The sequence below is a fragment of the Lampetra fluviatilis genome, chromosome 28 (assembly GCF_964198595.1).
Source record: "Lampetra fluviatilis chromosome 28, kcLamFluv1.1, whole genome shotgun sequence".
Lineage (NCBI taxonomy): Eukaryota > Metazoa > Chordata > Hyperoartia > Petromyzontiformes > Petromyzontidae > Lampetra > Lampetra fluviatilis.
This window is the reverse complement of record NC_136302.1, coordinates 9886793-9903022: the sequence shown is the minus strand read 5'-3', so window position 1 is coordinate 9903022 and position 16230 is coordinate 9886793. Positions and strand designations below refer to the sequence as shown.

At 45.7% G+C, this 16230-nt stretch overlaps 1 protein-coding gene across 3 annotated transcripts in view; it reads left to right on the top strand.

The window, feature by feature from the left end:
- The first annotated feature begins 3145 nt into the window (after positions 1-3145).
- Positions 3146-16230, top strand: part of DVL3 (dishevelled segment polarity protein 3) — a 56930-nt gene continuing 43845 nt past the window's right edge. For all 3 annotated transcript variants that reach the window (XM_078869639.1, XM_078869640.1, XM_078869638.1), the window contains exon 1: positions 3146-3583. In XM_078869639.1, the coding sequence (XP_078725765.1) occupies positions 3414-3583 (170 nt within the window). In that variant the 5' untranslated portion in view covers positions 3146-3413. The remainder of the gene's footprint in view (positions 3584-16230) is intronic.

The window sequence follows — 16230 nt, the reverse complement described above, 5'->3', positions numbered from 1 at the left end:
ATTACGTCACTCAAAAATGTAACACGTGCAGAGACGGCTGAGCGATTAGGTTGCATGCAAGGTGGTTGCTGTGCAATTGTTATAGCAAATGCCAACCCCCATACGTGTGATTTACCCCGTATTCTTGTACAGGGAAATTTAGTTTTCAGGTCCATACGGCGTACGGCCGTTTCAATTACGGGCAAAAAAATATAGATTATATAGGTTGTGTATATTTGTGTTTTTGTCCTTGTGATGATGGGGCTTTTTAGGATGAAACGTTGAGATTTATAAGCGGCACGGGGTGGCCAATGAGGTCTGAGTTGGTCTGTGATAAGCACTGATAAGGGGTTGACAGGTATGTCAGATAGGGATAGCAAACCTGTAAACCCATACGGTTTACCCCGTGTTATTATACAGGGAAACTGAGTTTTCAGGTCCATACGGCGTACGGCCGTTTGAATATGGGCAACAACAAAAACATGCTTTTGTCTATTTGTTTGTGTTTCTGTCCTTGTGAGGGTGACTTTTTGGGATGAATGTTGAGATGTATCAGGGCACGGGGTGGCCATTAAGGTGTAAATTGGTTTGTGATAAAGTAGGGCACTGATAAGGGGTTGACAGGTTTGTCTACTGATAATCGTACACACCTGGGGGGGAGGGGGGGGTCTTTGCAACCGGTTGCTTACAGGAGACACTACATTCAAGCCACCTGATCAGCGATTTCTTGTGACATTGCTATTCAATAGGTTACTCGAGAAACAATTATAATCGCCAATAGCACTGTGACCCTAAAAGGAACATTACATAATAGGCGATGCTTTCGGCAATGATCCTTCATTGTCCGAAACGGCATTTTCATTGACGAAGTCAAAATTGACGAATGTGTTGAGTGCCTTTTGTTAGTGTGGTCGTGCGCCACTGCCAACGCATTATCACCAAATAATGTAAAAAAACATCCAAAAATAGGTGTGCCAATTAAAAATAATAATCGGAAAATAGATTTAAGCTTTAATTCTCATCAGACCCCATGGTGTATCGTGCAGCATCTCACTCTTATCCAATTATGGCCTCTTTATTAATGTGCTATGACGAAGGGAAATTTCCCAAATCTCTGCCCGTTATATATAATTACCTTTCAAGGCCGCAGTGTTATTAACGGACGTGTTGAGTTTTTGTGCTTGTGCACCACTGCCAATGCAGTATCATCAAATAATCGATACTGTCTCCGTTTATTGGTGACAGTGGGTGGGGAAGCGAGCCTAACCAGTAGAGATGCGTGCCCAGACACTTCAAGCCATGCCTAGATGCGTCCTCGTTGCGTAACGTCTCGCTCAGATGTTGGACAAAGCAGCCCGTGGCGGCCACTAAGCTGTGCGATTTCGAGAGCCGTGTGGTTGTGCACCTGATCGCTTCGGTGTGGGCTCGGCCGCATTGTGGGAGAACCAAATTTCGGGCTGATGGGGACTGACTGACCCCCCTTTCTCCGACCACGTCTAATGTATTTCATCGTATACACATAGTGGTGAGAGCTAGAGCAGAATGCATGATGTTCGCTGTGACATCACAGCGTAGTAATAGGTTTTTACCCTTTCAACTGGTACAAAAACTGACACCTTTATACAAGGCATCATGTTTGCAATAACCACAACACAAGCAGTCAAAATCCAAACAAAAAGAAACAACTCAGATGATGATAATGATATGCACTGTCCTTGAAGTTGATTGGTCCACACCCGAGACAGCTTTTCTTAGAACCTAGTCTCCATTGGTGTTGGATCAGATGACGCCAAAAGGCGTACAACTCAAAGACAGCGCACTATCAGAGTATAGAGAGCTCGGGGTAAGCATTTACACTATGTTGTCACAGCGTGCTCTGTGACATCACAGCGTGCTCTGTGACATTACAGCGTATGGCATCACTTTATCTAGTTTAATCTCAACCAACGTCCAGCCACTTTAGGAATCCGTGTATCTCTTCCCAACTCTTCTCATTTCTCACTCACTCCCGTGGCCACACCCTCAACGTCATCATGTCCAATACCACCACTCGCACCACCATCGCACCTGTCACTTTAAGGACCCACCGCTACCTCAAATTTGTTTTATTTTCCATCCATAAGCCACCTATTTCCAGATCCAAACCTACCATCCACCTCAAACATACACCTTTCCCTTCACTACTCTATCCCTCGACACTGTTTAATGCCTTCTCTTGATCTCAACCATCTAAAGACTAATTAGTCTTCCAGAACATCCCCAGTCCCCTAACTTCCTCGAGAAAAATGTTATTAGGGCCATAAGAATATCCATAATGGGACTTTTGGTAGAACAACGGCGTACATTAGCTGTTGAGTTCGTAATGTTCACTACTTTTAAAGAAAGGGTTTTGGGGCCCATGGCATTGAAAAAATGGCACACTCAATATTGATAAAATCGGGCTGGTAAGGACATTAAAAGTCACATAAATATAGGAATTCTAATGACAAAAACACATACATTTACAGGAATCCCAAGTGTCATGTGTAAGACTGGTCCATAAACGACATTGTTAGTCCTGTAAATCTTTGGTATCCTGGAATTCTAAAGTAAAAAAAAACGACCATAAATGTCCCCTGCAAGCGAAGTCCAATGAGGACCTTGAGTATTGATGGAGGCTCAAGAGCTCCTGCTTAATTAAATAAATAAAAACCCTCCAAACATTCGTTGAATAACCCTGCTCTAAAAGGTTAATAGGCAACGTTTCGGGCAATGGTCCTTGATATGGTCCTTCATAATTAGGGTCCCAACAAGAGGCCATGGGGGAACTCCGTATTTACTTATATAGAGTGGCATTAAACACACACATACGCAAAATCCACAACATTAAATCCTTTACAGTCGCGGCATTTCTCAAGGGAACGAGAAAACCGCGTCCTCTGCACAAAACAAATGAACCACGGATCGTAAATAAACAAAATAAAAAATAAAGAAACACAAATAAAATTAATAAAACAATCCTGACTGTATTGCACTACCGAGACACGGCTCTCAAAATACATAGACCGCATCGGCAAGCCGACGCCGGCCATTGGTCGAGAGCCGTGCGCGTGACGCGGCGCGCACCAATGAGCAGGCGGCGCGCGCCTGTCCGTTGTGGGAAATCTGGACGGGGGGTGTGGCCCGATCGCTGAGCGGGCGGGCGGGTTGATCAGCGGCGGAGGCGGCGGCGCAACTTCTCCTGGGCCCCCCCCCCCGGCCGCCGCCGCCGCATTGGATTCGGCGACTTCTTCCCCCTCGTTCGAGCGGCTCCTTCTCTGCGCCGGTGCAAAGGAAAGTGAGGAAGCGGAGGAGGAGGAGGAGGTGGCGGCGGGGAGCCCTCGCTGTGCGGCCGCTACCGCCGCCGCCGCCACCACCAGCAGCAGTATCAGCAGCAGCCGTCACCAAACATCACCATGGCGGGGGAGACGAAAATCATTTATCACATGGACGAGGAGGAGACCCCGTATCTGGTGAAGCTGCCCGTCGCGCCCGAGCGGGTCACCTTGGGGGACTTCAAGACGGCGCTCAACCGCCCCACGCACAACTACAAGTTCTATTTTAAGTCCATGGACGTGGATTTTGGGTGAGCGACTCGCGTTGCATTGTAAAGCGTTAGTGGTGGGGTTGATTGCGGGGAGGCGAAGGGGTGGTGGGGGGGTAAGGTGGTGGTGGTGCTGAGTGGGGGGGTTGTGAGGAGAAGGGGGGGTGTTGGTGTTTGCTTGCCGATTGCATTTCGCAGAGCGGATGCACCGCGCTAGATGTTACGCCGCTCCCCATTGGCTCTCGCCTCGTCATGTCCGCGGCCGATGGCCAATGGGCGTCGTCGACACGGCGCGCGGCGCCTATCTGCGTTGGGAAATGCAGAGCGCCGATCTCGCCGATCCGTTTTGTGTTGCGTCGGCGGCTGTGTGTGGAGGGGGGGGGGGGCTTTTGTATTTGGTCGCGCGCACGCGCCAAGCTAAGGCGCCGATTGGTCGGCGGCGAGCCGCTCGTCCAATGGGGAGGCGGCTCGGCGCCACTCTTCGCCCATGCGGACTGCGGAATGTAAAGGGACCGGCTGAGCCTCTTCCTCCATTTTATGTTGTGTGTGTGTGAGCGGGCGAGGCACTCTTCACCCCCCACTCTCAAACCACGACCGCCACCACTATGGCCAGACGTTCATTCTTAAGAGATGTTTGACAAAGTAACGAGGTGGAGCAGGCGGAGGTTGGCACTGGTGGTGGGGGTCTCGGTTGCCACATTCCCTCTCATCATTGATGCCCTCCCTCCACTGCCATGTGATGTCACTCAATTACATCACCGGCAAAAAGAGTTGCCCATTGTGAACCTGCCGTCTGCAGCCCTAATTGCACCCTCCCCCCCACTCTACATCTCTACGTGGTCAGCATTGCCCCCCCCCCCAAAGTTCACGTGAGGTTAAGTTGTAAATGACACGGTGCAAATCAGGTGGGGCACATCGATTTCAATCACACACCCCCCCCCAATTGCCGGTAGTGGAAATTCCACATTGTTATGGCGCGTGTAAGAAACGCGTACTATGTCAGACAGCAACTGTGCGTGCTGACTGGAGAACTAAATAGTTGCCGGTGTTGTCGTGCCCAGAACGGCCCGAGTCTCAAAATCTCTTCTTTCTAGAGGGCTCTGTATTGGGATGGCTGGGTGTGGGCGTGTGGACATTTATTAAGGAGTGGCACGATGTGGGAGAAAACCTGAAAACCTTAATTATTAGAGTCAATATGTGCCCAAAGATGATTTATTGGTTGGTACTGAATCTTTTTTTTTTATCAGAATAATTATTTATCCTGGAGGAATCCGATAGGCAGATTCTTTGCTTCCAATCACCGTGAATTACGTGAATATCGCTTGGAACGAGTGGGGTACAAAGTAGTTGACCCTTATTCGCTGTATGAATAAATCCGAACTGCTATTTTCTCTTCTGGCCAAAGGACTTTGAGAATAATACACGGCCCGTTGTATGGCTGAATTAAGGCTTCCCCCAAGCTGGTTAGTAGTGTGGGTTGGTGAAGAGTGGAACGATTCCGATATCAATCACCACCTTTTTCGGTTTATTGCTTGGAATCAAACTCGGGTGGTCGGTTCATAGTGCAGTGCCAGTATCAATGAACTACTGCTCTCCCTGATCGCCCAGAGAAAGCCCACGTATTATAGAGAGGTTATAACATTCACATGTCTGCACAGATGGCGTCAAAAATGATGTTTTACTCTCATCTGTTGATCTTGCAGTAGAAGTCTAAAACAGCCGCTACTTGCCAGGGAATCTCCCATGAATCTACTAACCAGGTTCAACTCCGCTTAGCTTCTGAGATATGATCATTCAGGATGGTTTGTTCCTCAGCCAAACAAATGTAGATTCAGTTGTCATTTTAGACCTTCGGCCTTTGGTTCTTGCAGAATGTTTTCTAGGTGTATTTGTTTTGAGCAGGAAAACCGGTTTTTGACTTCATGAGTCACATCGGCAGGGTCAAGCAAGTTAAATAAATGTTGCTCATTTGTCAGACATTCACATGCGCACAGCAGAACAACAGCTGATCTTGAGTGTTACAATCTTACATTTAAGATGCTGTGGCATTAATCAACTACTACTGATTATTATAAAACATGCAGTTGATCTTATTGTATCGCTTTAATGTAATGATTGAGAATAAGCTTTAACTTTTGTTACTTTCAGAGGCATTAATTCCGAGATTAACAGTTTCAGTGGGATTTATATTGTTAGCCTTTTTGTGTATCGTCCTGTTAAGCGAGTGTTGTCCGAAGGCAGTCATTGGAATTCCACGTTTCTATGTCAGGTTAAGTCTATCCACAGCGCTATAATGACTGTTAACTTACTCTGTACAAAATTGTGTAGCCTTCACTGGTTGGGAATAATTTTACAAACTTGAGTAGGGATGATGATGATGAGCTGATGATGATAATGATGAAGGCGATGATAATGAATGGCGGTGATAGTGGTGGTGATGGTTGTGTTGATGTTGGTTTTGTTTATGATTGTGGTGATAATTATAGCGTTGACAATGGGGGTGATCTTCTTGGTTCTTTCGGTAAAGTCACGTAGAAGGGAAGTAATAAATAATAAAAATAAAACATAATAAAATAATTCTCACGACGTTTCGGCCACAACGCAAGCAGCCTCAGGTGGAGGACGGCTGCTTGCGTTGTGGCCGAAACGTCGTGAGAATTATTTTATTATGTTTTATTTTTATTATTTTATTACTTCCCTCCACCTGAGGACGGCTGCTTGCGTTGTGGCCGAAACGTCGTGAGAATTATTTTATTATGTTTTATTTTTATTATTTTATTACTTCCCTTTTACGTGACTTTACCGAAAGAACCAAGAAGATGAATCCCTGCAGTCACGAAAGCTTTAAATCGAAATTTAATGGGGGTGATGCTGACAGTTGTGATGATGATGATGCTGCTGGTGATACTGGTGTTGATAAATAATACATGTGGTGATAATGATGGTAGTAGTGGTGATGTGGTTGAAACGACCCCGAGTAGAAATTTCTACTCGGCACCTTTGTGCGGAAGTCTGCTTCTCTACCAGCGTGACTATGTATTATTATATTTTACTGTACAGCCGATTTTCAATACACTGCTAAATGAAGGCCTCTCGACCCGTTATCATCATGAGAGTTGTTTGACCATACTTCACGCTGATTAGTGCTGGTTGTGTTAAACGAGTGTCCCGGGACTGGTTCATATATCACTCGCCGTTGATGTTACCTGTGGCCAGGCAGCAAACTCGGGGTTAGATCGCGTAAATATATAAATGTGTCGTTAAACATGCCACCACCCGACACAGCCAATTCTCTTAAGGTATGTCACGTAAACAGAACATGCCAATTCGTTACTAGTACAGCACAACGGTGTGTTGGAGAGCAAAGCCAGTAATTACAATTAGCTTCAGATGAACCTGTATTGTGGATTATATTGGTCGCGAAAGCTTACGTGTTAAACCAAGCAAACTCGGGTCGCCGGATTCGGATTGGATTAAGATGACCGTGGCCGCTTCTCCACTCCAGTGCTATGCAGTGTTGTCGTAATGTAGTTTATTAGGAACATTAAGACACAATGGGCTGTCATCTCACTTTGGGTGAAATATTTTTACCAGTTTATTTCAAACCGCTAACCCTCGGGATTTAATGTGTTCTCACCACCTTCTAAATAAACATGCATATTAAAAATAAGCGGGTGGGATATCACTGACACATTGATCATGTTTGATCAAGGCAGGCCTTATATAAGACGAAGGCAGATAACTGAGTTTCGTTTATAACCACGTGAGAGGCGAAAGACACAATTGTCTCTTAACAACAGAAGACCCGTGGAGCAAAGAATGTACGCACAGTCTCTGTGCCGGGGGGTGGGGGGGGGAATGAACAAGACGGTCGACACATCGGCAAGATGAGAAGAGGTCTTCATTTTGGAAAAATAAAAATAAATTGTACATGCGACATGCATAATTAATGTAACTCAGTCAAAAAAATAAAACCTTGGTTACAGAACACACTTTATTACAAGCATACATTACGCTGGACCATTGCTCTGAAATAAGTACAGCACGTAGTTTCTAAAAATGAACGGTGAATATGACTAACAATGTGGATGACTAACAATGACGGCTGTCTTATCGTGGTGAGTCGAGTTACTCCGGGTGTAACGCTGACCCCCTTCCAGTGATTCAGCCGTGATGTGATTAAACATAATCAATTCTTTTTGTTGTATTATGTTTAACGTCTTGCTGGTATTGTTTCATTTTTTTCTGTCTCATTTGCACAATTTTGTCTGCACCGTTTAACACAAATGTAACATTAGTCCATCACGTTGACATAATTTTCACGAATTGGAAAAAATCTATTCTTACACACGCCATTTGACGTGTGTAACATGAACCCTAAGTCTCTAAATGGATAAATCGATGTGTCTTGAAACCGTGGTAGCGGCCACCCACATTGTGCTTGTCGCCCACGTCCTGTGCTACCATAATGAGCGCGTGTCTCGTGTGATGCTCGTGTCCGCCTGCAGGATGCATCACCATGCTCTGCGTGCGCATCTCTTTGAACTTTCCATTTTGGCCAGAGCACACAGCTGCACTTCGCTGATGAAACCCGACGAGGTCAAAGGTTCATCTCGGCTGCTGTAGCCTGGCGGTGCTGGGAGGCATGTCTGCGTCTCCAGTCACACACCGCCTTTGCATGGTCCCCTTGTATCATGTCAAAAGGCAGCAACAGGCCATGCTCCCAAATGTGGTTTTCCTTTAAACTTTACTGGAAGAGTCACTCGCCTAAAATTTAAAATTGGCCTCAGCTGGGTGGCCCCACTGTGCTAGAGAATAGTGGAATTGCTTTCGGGGGCATGTAGTGCACATGTCAGACAGGTTTTTTTGTCTTGGGTATGTGTAATCCTACTGCAATAAATATTCCCTCGTCGATGGCGATGTGGAGGGAATGCTATTGTCCAGATTCTGTTATCTGAATTTATCTGTGGCTATCGCTCCTCTTGTCCACGAGGTTATCTGCAGATAAATGCAGATAAGAGGATGGATTATCTCTCCAGGTCTGTGTGGCTCCTCTTATCTGTGTAAAGGCTCCGATAATAAAATGTATTTATTACTTCGGGTTATACCACTTCCAGGTGGTTCGTCATCGACATCATCATCATCCGGTAGTGTTTCCACACCTGCTGTCGATGCGAGCTCCCTTAGACCTCTTCGGATCTTGCACCATCTTTTCTGCTGTTCGTATTTTTAGACTTCAATGTGCTAAATCTTTGTTATCCTTCCCCTCTGGTCATAGCTCTTCCTCTTATCAGTCTTCCGTGTGCCAGTTTGCATTACATTCCTATTCCTGGTTACCTCTGCAGAAGGCAACTTTAGTAGCTGTCCAAACCATTGTATTTTTTTCTTTTTCGTGATAATAAGACGAACTGTCTTTTGTCTTGGTTCTGTATCTGACTTCGTTGTCTACTTTTATTCACCAGTTGTTTCGTAGGATCTTACGATAGGCAACGCTGTATCGTCTTATCCGCAGATTCAAGCGAATGGAATGAATTTGCGGCCAGTTGTGAATGACATCTATCTGCGGATACTAATAAGAACATGGGACTTTCCAGAGATAAATTTGGGGTACTGGTCATAGTTTTTCGCAGAACCTAGGTCCTGAGTTGATGTGGGTTCTGCAGAAACTCACGGCTCCCCATTTTCACGAGTTAACACTAGCGTCCGAAGGCTGTTGCTGCCACAGCAGTTTGCACTTGGCAGTTGGACGTGGCGCTTACGACCAAAGCCGCTGGCGTTTGTTCTCCAGTGCCTCACACATTGCTGCTTGCGCAGGTCAACACCCTCGAGGTCCCTTCATCTGTTGGGATGTGGGCCGTGGTATTTTCTCATGAGCTGGATCCATCGTCGCACGTTGCACATCGCCACAGCCGTTGCTTTTCATGTCCCATGCCCTCGGAAGAATACACTTTTATCGTGTGCCCTTGTTGATTTACCTTGGCCGCAGCGCAGCTTGTTCTCTGCTGGTGAGCTCTGGGGAGGAAAAACGTGCGTGCTCCCTTGGTGGCTATTGAGAGCCAAACTCTACTGAAATGTGCCAGTGAATGACATTGGTGAAATGCATTCCCGCTCACTCTGCTCGGTCTTGATTAGCAAAGGCAGGTTTTAAATTAAGTGCGATTTGGGGCGGTGCCTTTGGAGCCTCGTGGGTTTCTAATAGTTATTGCACATTTATTATGCCAAAGGCATCAGGCCATTGTCAGCATTAACTAGAGTGAGAATCTGTTGAGACAATACGTCTATTGCAAACATTCAGCTGAAGTAATGTTTCGGGAAAGTTGATGAGTGTAGCTTCGGCCTTTCCTGAAATCTGGCCCAGTGTTGCGGCCATGATCGATCCACTGCTTGATGAATGCCTCCTTCAAGCTGCTCTGATCTCTCCTGATTTCAGCACCGGCACACCAGCTGACCTTATCGCTCATTCTCTGTGGTGGACACCTACCTCACAGTTGGTTGTCCTTCCCACGCACCTCCGATTAGCACGGTTGGCTACGTACGGTGCGAAACAAGTTCAACATACACCCATATGTACCGTGTTGGCTGCCACTCCATCGTGGGGCTTGTTCACTGGCCATTGTCCCTACTCACGACGCTTGCAGCTCAAGGCCACTTTCTATTATTAGCAGTAAATATGATGTTTCTAACTTGCATATGTTTTCCAATCCTGTGTGTTCTGTGTTGTCTCTCAATGGACACACTGTATGTGGGCGAATAGTGCTGGGGTTTTTTTCTTTTTCGGGATGAAGACATGAGCCAAATTGTTTTTCGTGGGCATTCAAATGATGCACTAGGTTCATCAGTTTGAAATCATATTTCAGCTGCTCGCAATGTATGCATCGAATTTTGTGTGTGTGAGAATTTATTCTTTGTAATTCATGCAAATTCGGACAGTGATATTGTGATGTGATGCTTACGCGAGCGGAGCAGTCAAACCTTATATTCTTTGGGTCTTTCGGTAAAGCCACGTAGATAGAAAAATAAACTTTGTCCGAATAAGATGAAACAAATGAGAAATGGGGAAATTTAACTATAAAAATAAGAACGGGAAACATCCGTTCTTAATAGGAATTCTGAATTGTGATGAATCATCGGATCTCTGGGGTGCTTTATTGGACGGTTGTTGCAGTCTTTATGAAGCGTGGGTTTTCAAGAATTGCATGCCTCCTGTGGTTATCGATAAGGAATTACAATGCAATTTGGATTCATATAGCATCTACGTGTGACCGCATGGCAAGACGCTGCACAGAAGCCGTGTGTGTATTTATATTTATGGGCTAGTCAAAAGTAAGAGGTCTTGAGCTTGTTCTTGAAGAGGACTGTACATCACAGATAGCTGGGAGAAGGGAGCAACGGGCGAAATGAGTGGCCGCCCACCGAGCAAAGCTTGACTGGGGCCTTTGACAGAAAGCCTTATGTGCATTAGCAGAGCAGAGCGTGATAATACGGGAGTGAGGTAGGAAAGTGTGGAGGGAAATGGAGTGAGAAGAGAGGTGAAGAGGTAGGCCGAAGTAAGCCCATAGATCATCTTAAAGATGATGAGGGCGATCCTGAAAGTGATCTGGTATGGATCGGTAGCCAGTGGAGCGATCGTAGTATTGTGGTCATGTGGTCTCGTTTACGGGTGCAAGCTCGTTGTGTGCGCACTGTCATTACATCGTTCACGTTGTAGTGGCTTAGTGGCGACTCGTGTCAACACGGTGTGGTGGCAGCACGTCATCGTGTGCTCAGGGGGCGCAAAGAAACTGCATCGAGTCACCCTGCATTATGTTTGTTCGGCAGGAGGGTGGCCAGGGTTTATGTGGCCAGGGTTTGTGTTGCTGTCGTGTCCTTGAACGGAACCGGTAATACGCTCGGATCGGGCAAACGCTGACACTGCGTTTGCAGGCCCTTAAGACGAAGAGCGGCTCATCTCAATGGTCACGGAAAGACTAATCTTTATAACAATAATGTGATATGTTCCTGTTTTCCAATCTTTTTGATTGTGATTAAAACTTGAACTGGGATCGATTGATCGATTCCATGACTTTTGTAATCGGTATTCAATTAATCGTACGATGGAATCATTGGGCATGCCCGCGATCTTGTTACATCTTGAAAGCGAAGCAGATTTGAACCTGTTTCGTGCTTGAATGGGAGGCTGTATGGGAATACAGGGGTGTTGTAGGTTTGAGCTGCAAGGTGGCCAGGATATGACGGAAGACAATGAATTGAATCTTAAACTGTGGGGAGTGTGTTATTCCATCATGCATGGGTTTTCTCTGGATGCTCTGGTTTCCTCCCACACACCAGACACCCATTGAGACTTTCCTCGGGGTAAGTAAAGGGCGTTATTATCTTGTTTACAAAACGTTTAACCTTTAGGCTCTGACTGGCACTCTGATCATGATTAGATTCGTGTCCTGGTGAAACAGCCGAGCGACGACGAGTAGGTTGAGGGCCTTGTTAATTATTGGCTTGAAGACGTAGAGGATTTGCTACTGTACACAAGGGCAATCTTAATTTAAAAAGAGAAGAGGTGTTGAGATGAGCTGACGTGTTATATCGAACAAGAATCCCATGATAATGCGTATAAAGAGATGTTTCATTTGGCAAGGACGCAACAGGAGGTCCCAGCATGGTCTGCATTGCATGATGACGGCACCATGAGTGCGTATGCACGCGTGTCGTCGACAGCCACCATCTCAAGAGAGCCGAAAGTACATCCTTGCTGACTGTAACATACTTGTGCTTACATGACGAATATACTGTGTTCAGCCTGCACGTATTTCTCAAGCAGACGGGTTTCCTTCCGCACCAGCCACAACAGCGAGTGCTTGATTCAACTCTCCAACAGATCTATTTTTGTCAGAGATGACGAGGCGCGTTGACATCAGGCGGGGGATGTCACATTAAGCGGCAATGAGGGAACAATGCGTGGAGCCTCTGTCTCATCCGAAATGCACTCAGGTAAATTACCGCTGCCGTAGAGCCCCCCCCCCCACGCGCGTTGCCGTCACCGGCGTGCACTTGTTGGCGAGACGGCTTGTGTGCGCCATACGGAGGCTTGATGCAATTACAGAGACGTGGCCAGACAATGCACTTCCGCGTAATGTCCGCGCGATTGCAGGCTGTTGTGTTGGATGCTGCTTGCAAAGGTGCAGCACAGGCCATGGAAGAAAATGGAGGATAATGCTTTTTGTATTGCTCCAGATGGATACTGCATGTAGGCTGGATCCAAAGAGTGACCAACGTAGAAGTAAGAAAAAAGATTGCACGTAGAAGAAGACCCTGATGATGATGCAGGCAGTGATGAGAAGGAGGCTGGCACTATTTAGACACATGTATGATGGATCGCAACAGGAATATTAAAAGTGTGTTGTTGGGAAAAATGGAAGGAACCACCGGGAACAGAGGAAGATACAACAGAGAATGGCTTACTCATACTCTTTGTTTTTTTTCGGTAAAGTTACGTAGGTAAAAAATAGACTAAAATAAATTAAAACAACTAAATTAAATCGCGACATTTCGGGCGCAACACAAGCGTCCTTCTTCAGGTGGGGACAACGTAGCGAAAGCACAACCGCCTAAGTGTAGAATAGCTTGATGACATAAGAGATGTGACACTACTTGAACATATTGGTAGAAGACAAAGGAAGTGAAAAACATGACGATATGTGCATTGGACATCTACGGGATATCTGCCCATGGATCGTGATGACGAAGAATGATTTTCTTATTTTTGTCTTCCCGTTTACAGCTTTGCAATGTCCCGCACAAGAGCTGAACCACAAGAGTTGTTTTATTTTCTTATTAATATTTTTTATTTTTTATCCGCCGGCAGATGATGTCTCTTTACAAATCGTCGCGCAGTGGCATGGCGCGTGCGCCTGTAATTGATTGTAGTTGTAAGAATGCAGTGGGGTATTCGTTTGAAATCCATTTTTCTCGTAATAAAGTATCATTTTTTTTGTTTACGGGGAGAAAGGGAGAGAGGAGATCGATGGAAACAAACGGAAATCCTGCATTGGATTTCCCAATGGGGGGGCCCAGGCTGCCGCAACTTGCGGCCAGATTGAACGCAATTGTTCCGCAAAACTCTCGCCCAGAAAAGTTGCATGAGAGCGTAATAAAGCAATCGATTCAAATCTGGAAAAAAAAAAATTATGCCATACCCGCAACCGCTAGACGATATTGCCGATAAAATGTCTCGCTTAAAAGTTTTCTCGGTTTAAGTTCTTTACGTTCTTTTTTTTTTAGGTCATTCTGATTAACTCTGCAGTGCAGCCATTTGTGTTTCGGTAGGCCCCTGGTTTTTTGTGCATTTGCTCGAGTGGCTGCCAACTGTTCCAGTTTGATGGAGCGTTCTCTTAATGTTTCGGTGAAAGCTACGTGCCCTAATATTTTTTGTTACCATTCCTTTTCGTCGTCGGAGAAAAGATTTAGGCAAACGTGGCAGCGGAGTTGGACGTTCATCCTGCAATAATATTAACGTTCAACTGTAATGTGGAACGCTAATTCAAAGCCTAAGGGTCACCCCTTGGGACCATTGGGGCTCATTGGCATGGCCTGCTCTTGCATTCCTTTCTCCTTCCTCTCGTTTTGTCTGCATCAAACATTAAGGACAATAAAAGGGGCATACTTTAGTCTTGGGGTTTGTTGGCTGCTCTGTACGTATGTTGAACTTATTTCACACTGTATGTAGCCAACCGTGCTTATCGGAGCTGCGGGGGAAGAACATCAAACTATGAACACAAAAATCAGTTCTGAAGGAATGCGTTTTCAATTGTGATTTTAAAGTGCATAGCTCCAGTGGCTTCCTAATATCGGAAGGGAGAAATATTGGAAGGGTATTTCTTCGACATTAGAATGTAACAATGCATAATTGCATCAATTAAAATAGAATCTGATGCCTGCAACACATTGAACCATGTGTGTGTGAGAGAGAATCAATTACGTACGATTTTTGTGGACAAAATGCCAATGTTATATTTAGGCTAATGGAGCAAACAAAACTGGACAAATGACACAGAACAGTGGAAGACCAGCAACGTTTACATGTCTTTATCCAAACAATCATGTCATTTATTTACCAGCAAAGCTTCACCGGGTCTGAAGACTGTATTATGAGGGTCTAGTGTTGAAATGGTTGGCCAGTTGCCTTTTTTTTCGTGCGATGAAACGGGAAGTACGCGGAGAAAGGTCACACAACATCCAAAATATCCATACTGCTGTGTCTGTGAATCCACTTGCTGTACTGCCATCTCCTGGCCACCGCTCGCCCCAAGCGCAGGCATCCGCCACCACACCCGGTGTGCTGGCTCCTCCGTCGCGTGCACATGAAGACTCGGTGAGGTATTGGCCCCTTGTTTTCAGAGCCACACGGCCAAGGTGTAAATTTTGCTGGAGGCTCAAGTCATAGGTTATGTGCTCCTCAAAAGTCAAGCATGCATATGGAGATATTCTTGTGCATTCTGTGCCCCACCGGCACAATTAAATCACAGCCCTTCATTGCCTGTGGCAGCATAACATGTACACACAACACATGTACACTCAACACACGCATACATTGTTCTAAATCCCCAGTTAATTAGAAAAATCAATTGGCCAAAAGTGATCAAAGTCGAATCCGGTCGTCGTAAATTAGACCGTGCCCGCGGAATTGCACGCAACCCCTCGCCGCTGGCCTTAATCAGTGGCGTCCATGAGTGTTTGCAAAAACAAAAAAAACTAATTCAACAGTTAATTGGTGCGCGCCACTTATTTATTTCCTGTTTTGTTGTTTTCGGTAATTGGTCTGGGCTCTACGTGGCGGTGGTTGGCAGACGCCTTAAAACATTACTTGTTTTTTAATGCGGTGGAACCCCCTCTAATCCGGCATGATTTGTGGCCTGCTAGCATCCAATCCTGTTATATGCGTTTGTTCAAGTTACTTAATGCAGTTATCTGGACGGACGTATGTGGATAATAGGATAAACTTTCCTTCACTTTCAGGTCACGTATCCGTGGAGAGCTACGTGTAATAGGATGCATTTGAGACTTTAGGGAGACCGCTTGGCCTCTCCACAGATGAGCGTGCATCCTCTTCTTTTGTGAACCAGAAGTCTCATTTGTGCATGGAGTCGTCGCTCGGATTTTCTTTCTCCATGTGCTTCTACTCTGTGCCTCGCCTCTTGTCATGTCCACAGGCCTTGTATCTTGTTCCACTACATCCTCCTATCTCACCCTGGGTGTCCCTCCACTCCTGCCCGGCACCGGCGGCATCTCCACGGTCGTTCTCGACTTTAGGTTTCTGTGGGTCTGTGTGAGACTGTAGGTGTCTGTAGGAGTCTATAGGTCTCTCTGTGACTTGATGGGTCTCTAATCGCCATTGCCTTCTCTATTGCGTCTTCTTTTGTCTTTTCTGAACACATTCCCTAAGCATGGGTGTGGATAACAGCTAAAATTTACCTTCATGTCCGAGCAATACAACTTGACTCTGGATATGCGTGTATAATTCGAAGCACTGTTCAAAGGGGCATGGAAAAAGTCGTTTCGCAGTAATTAGAAGTTTCTTATGAGTAATAACAATAAACAATCAAACATGCAAGCAGCCAAGGAGATTGTTTACTCCGCACAAATGAGATGATATTGAATCCATTGGTAATTGGGCCTTTTTGATGAATTTGGCCCGG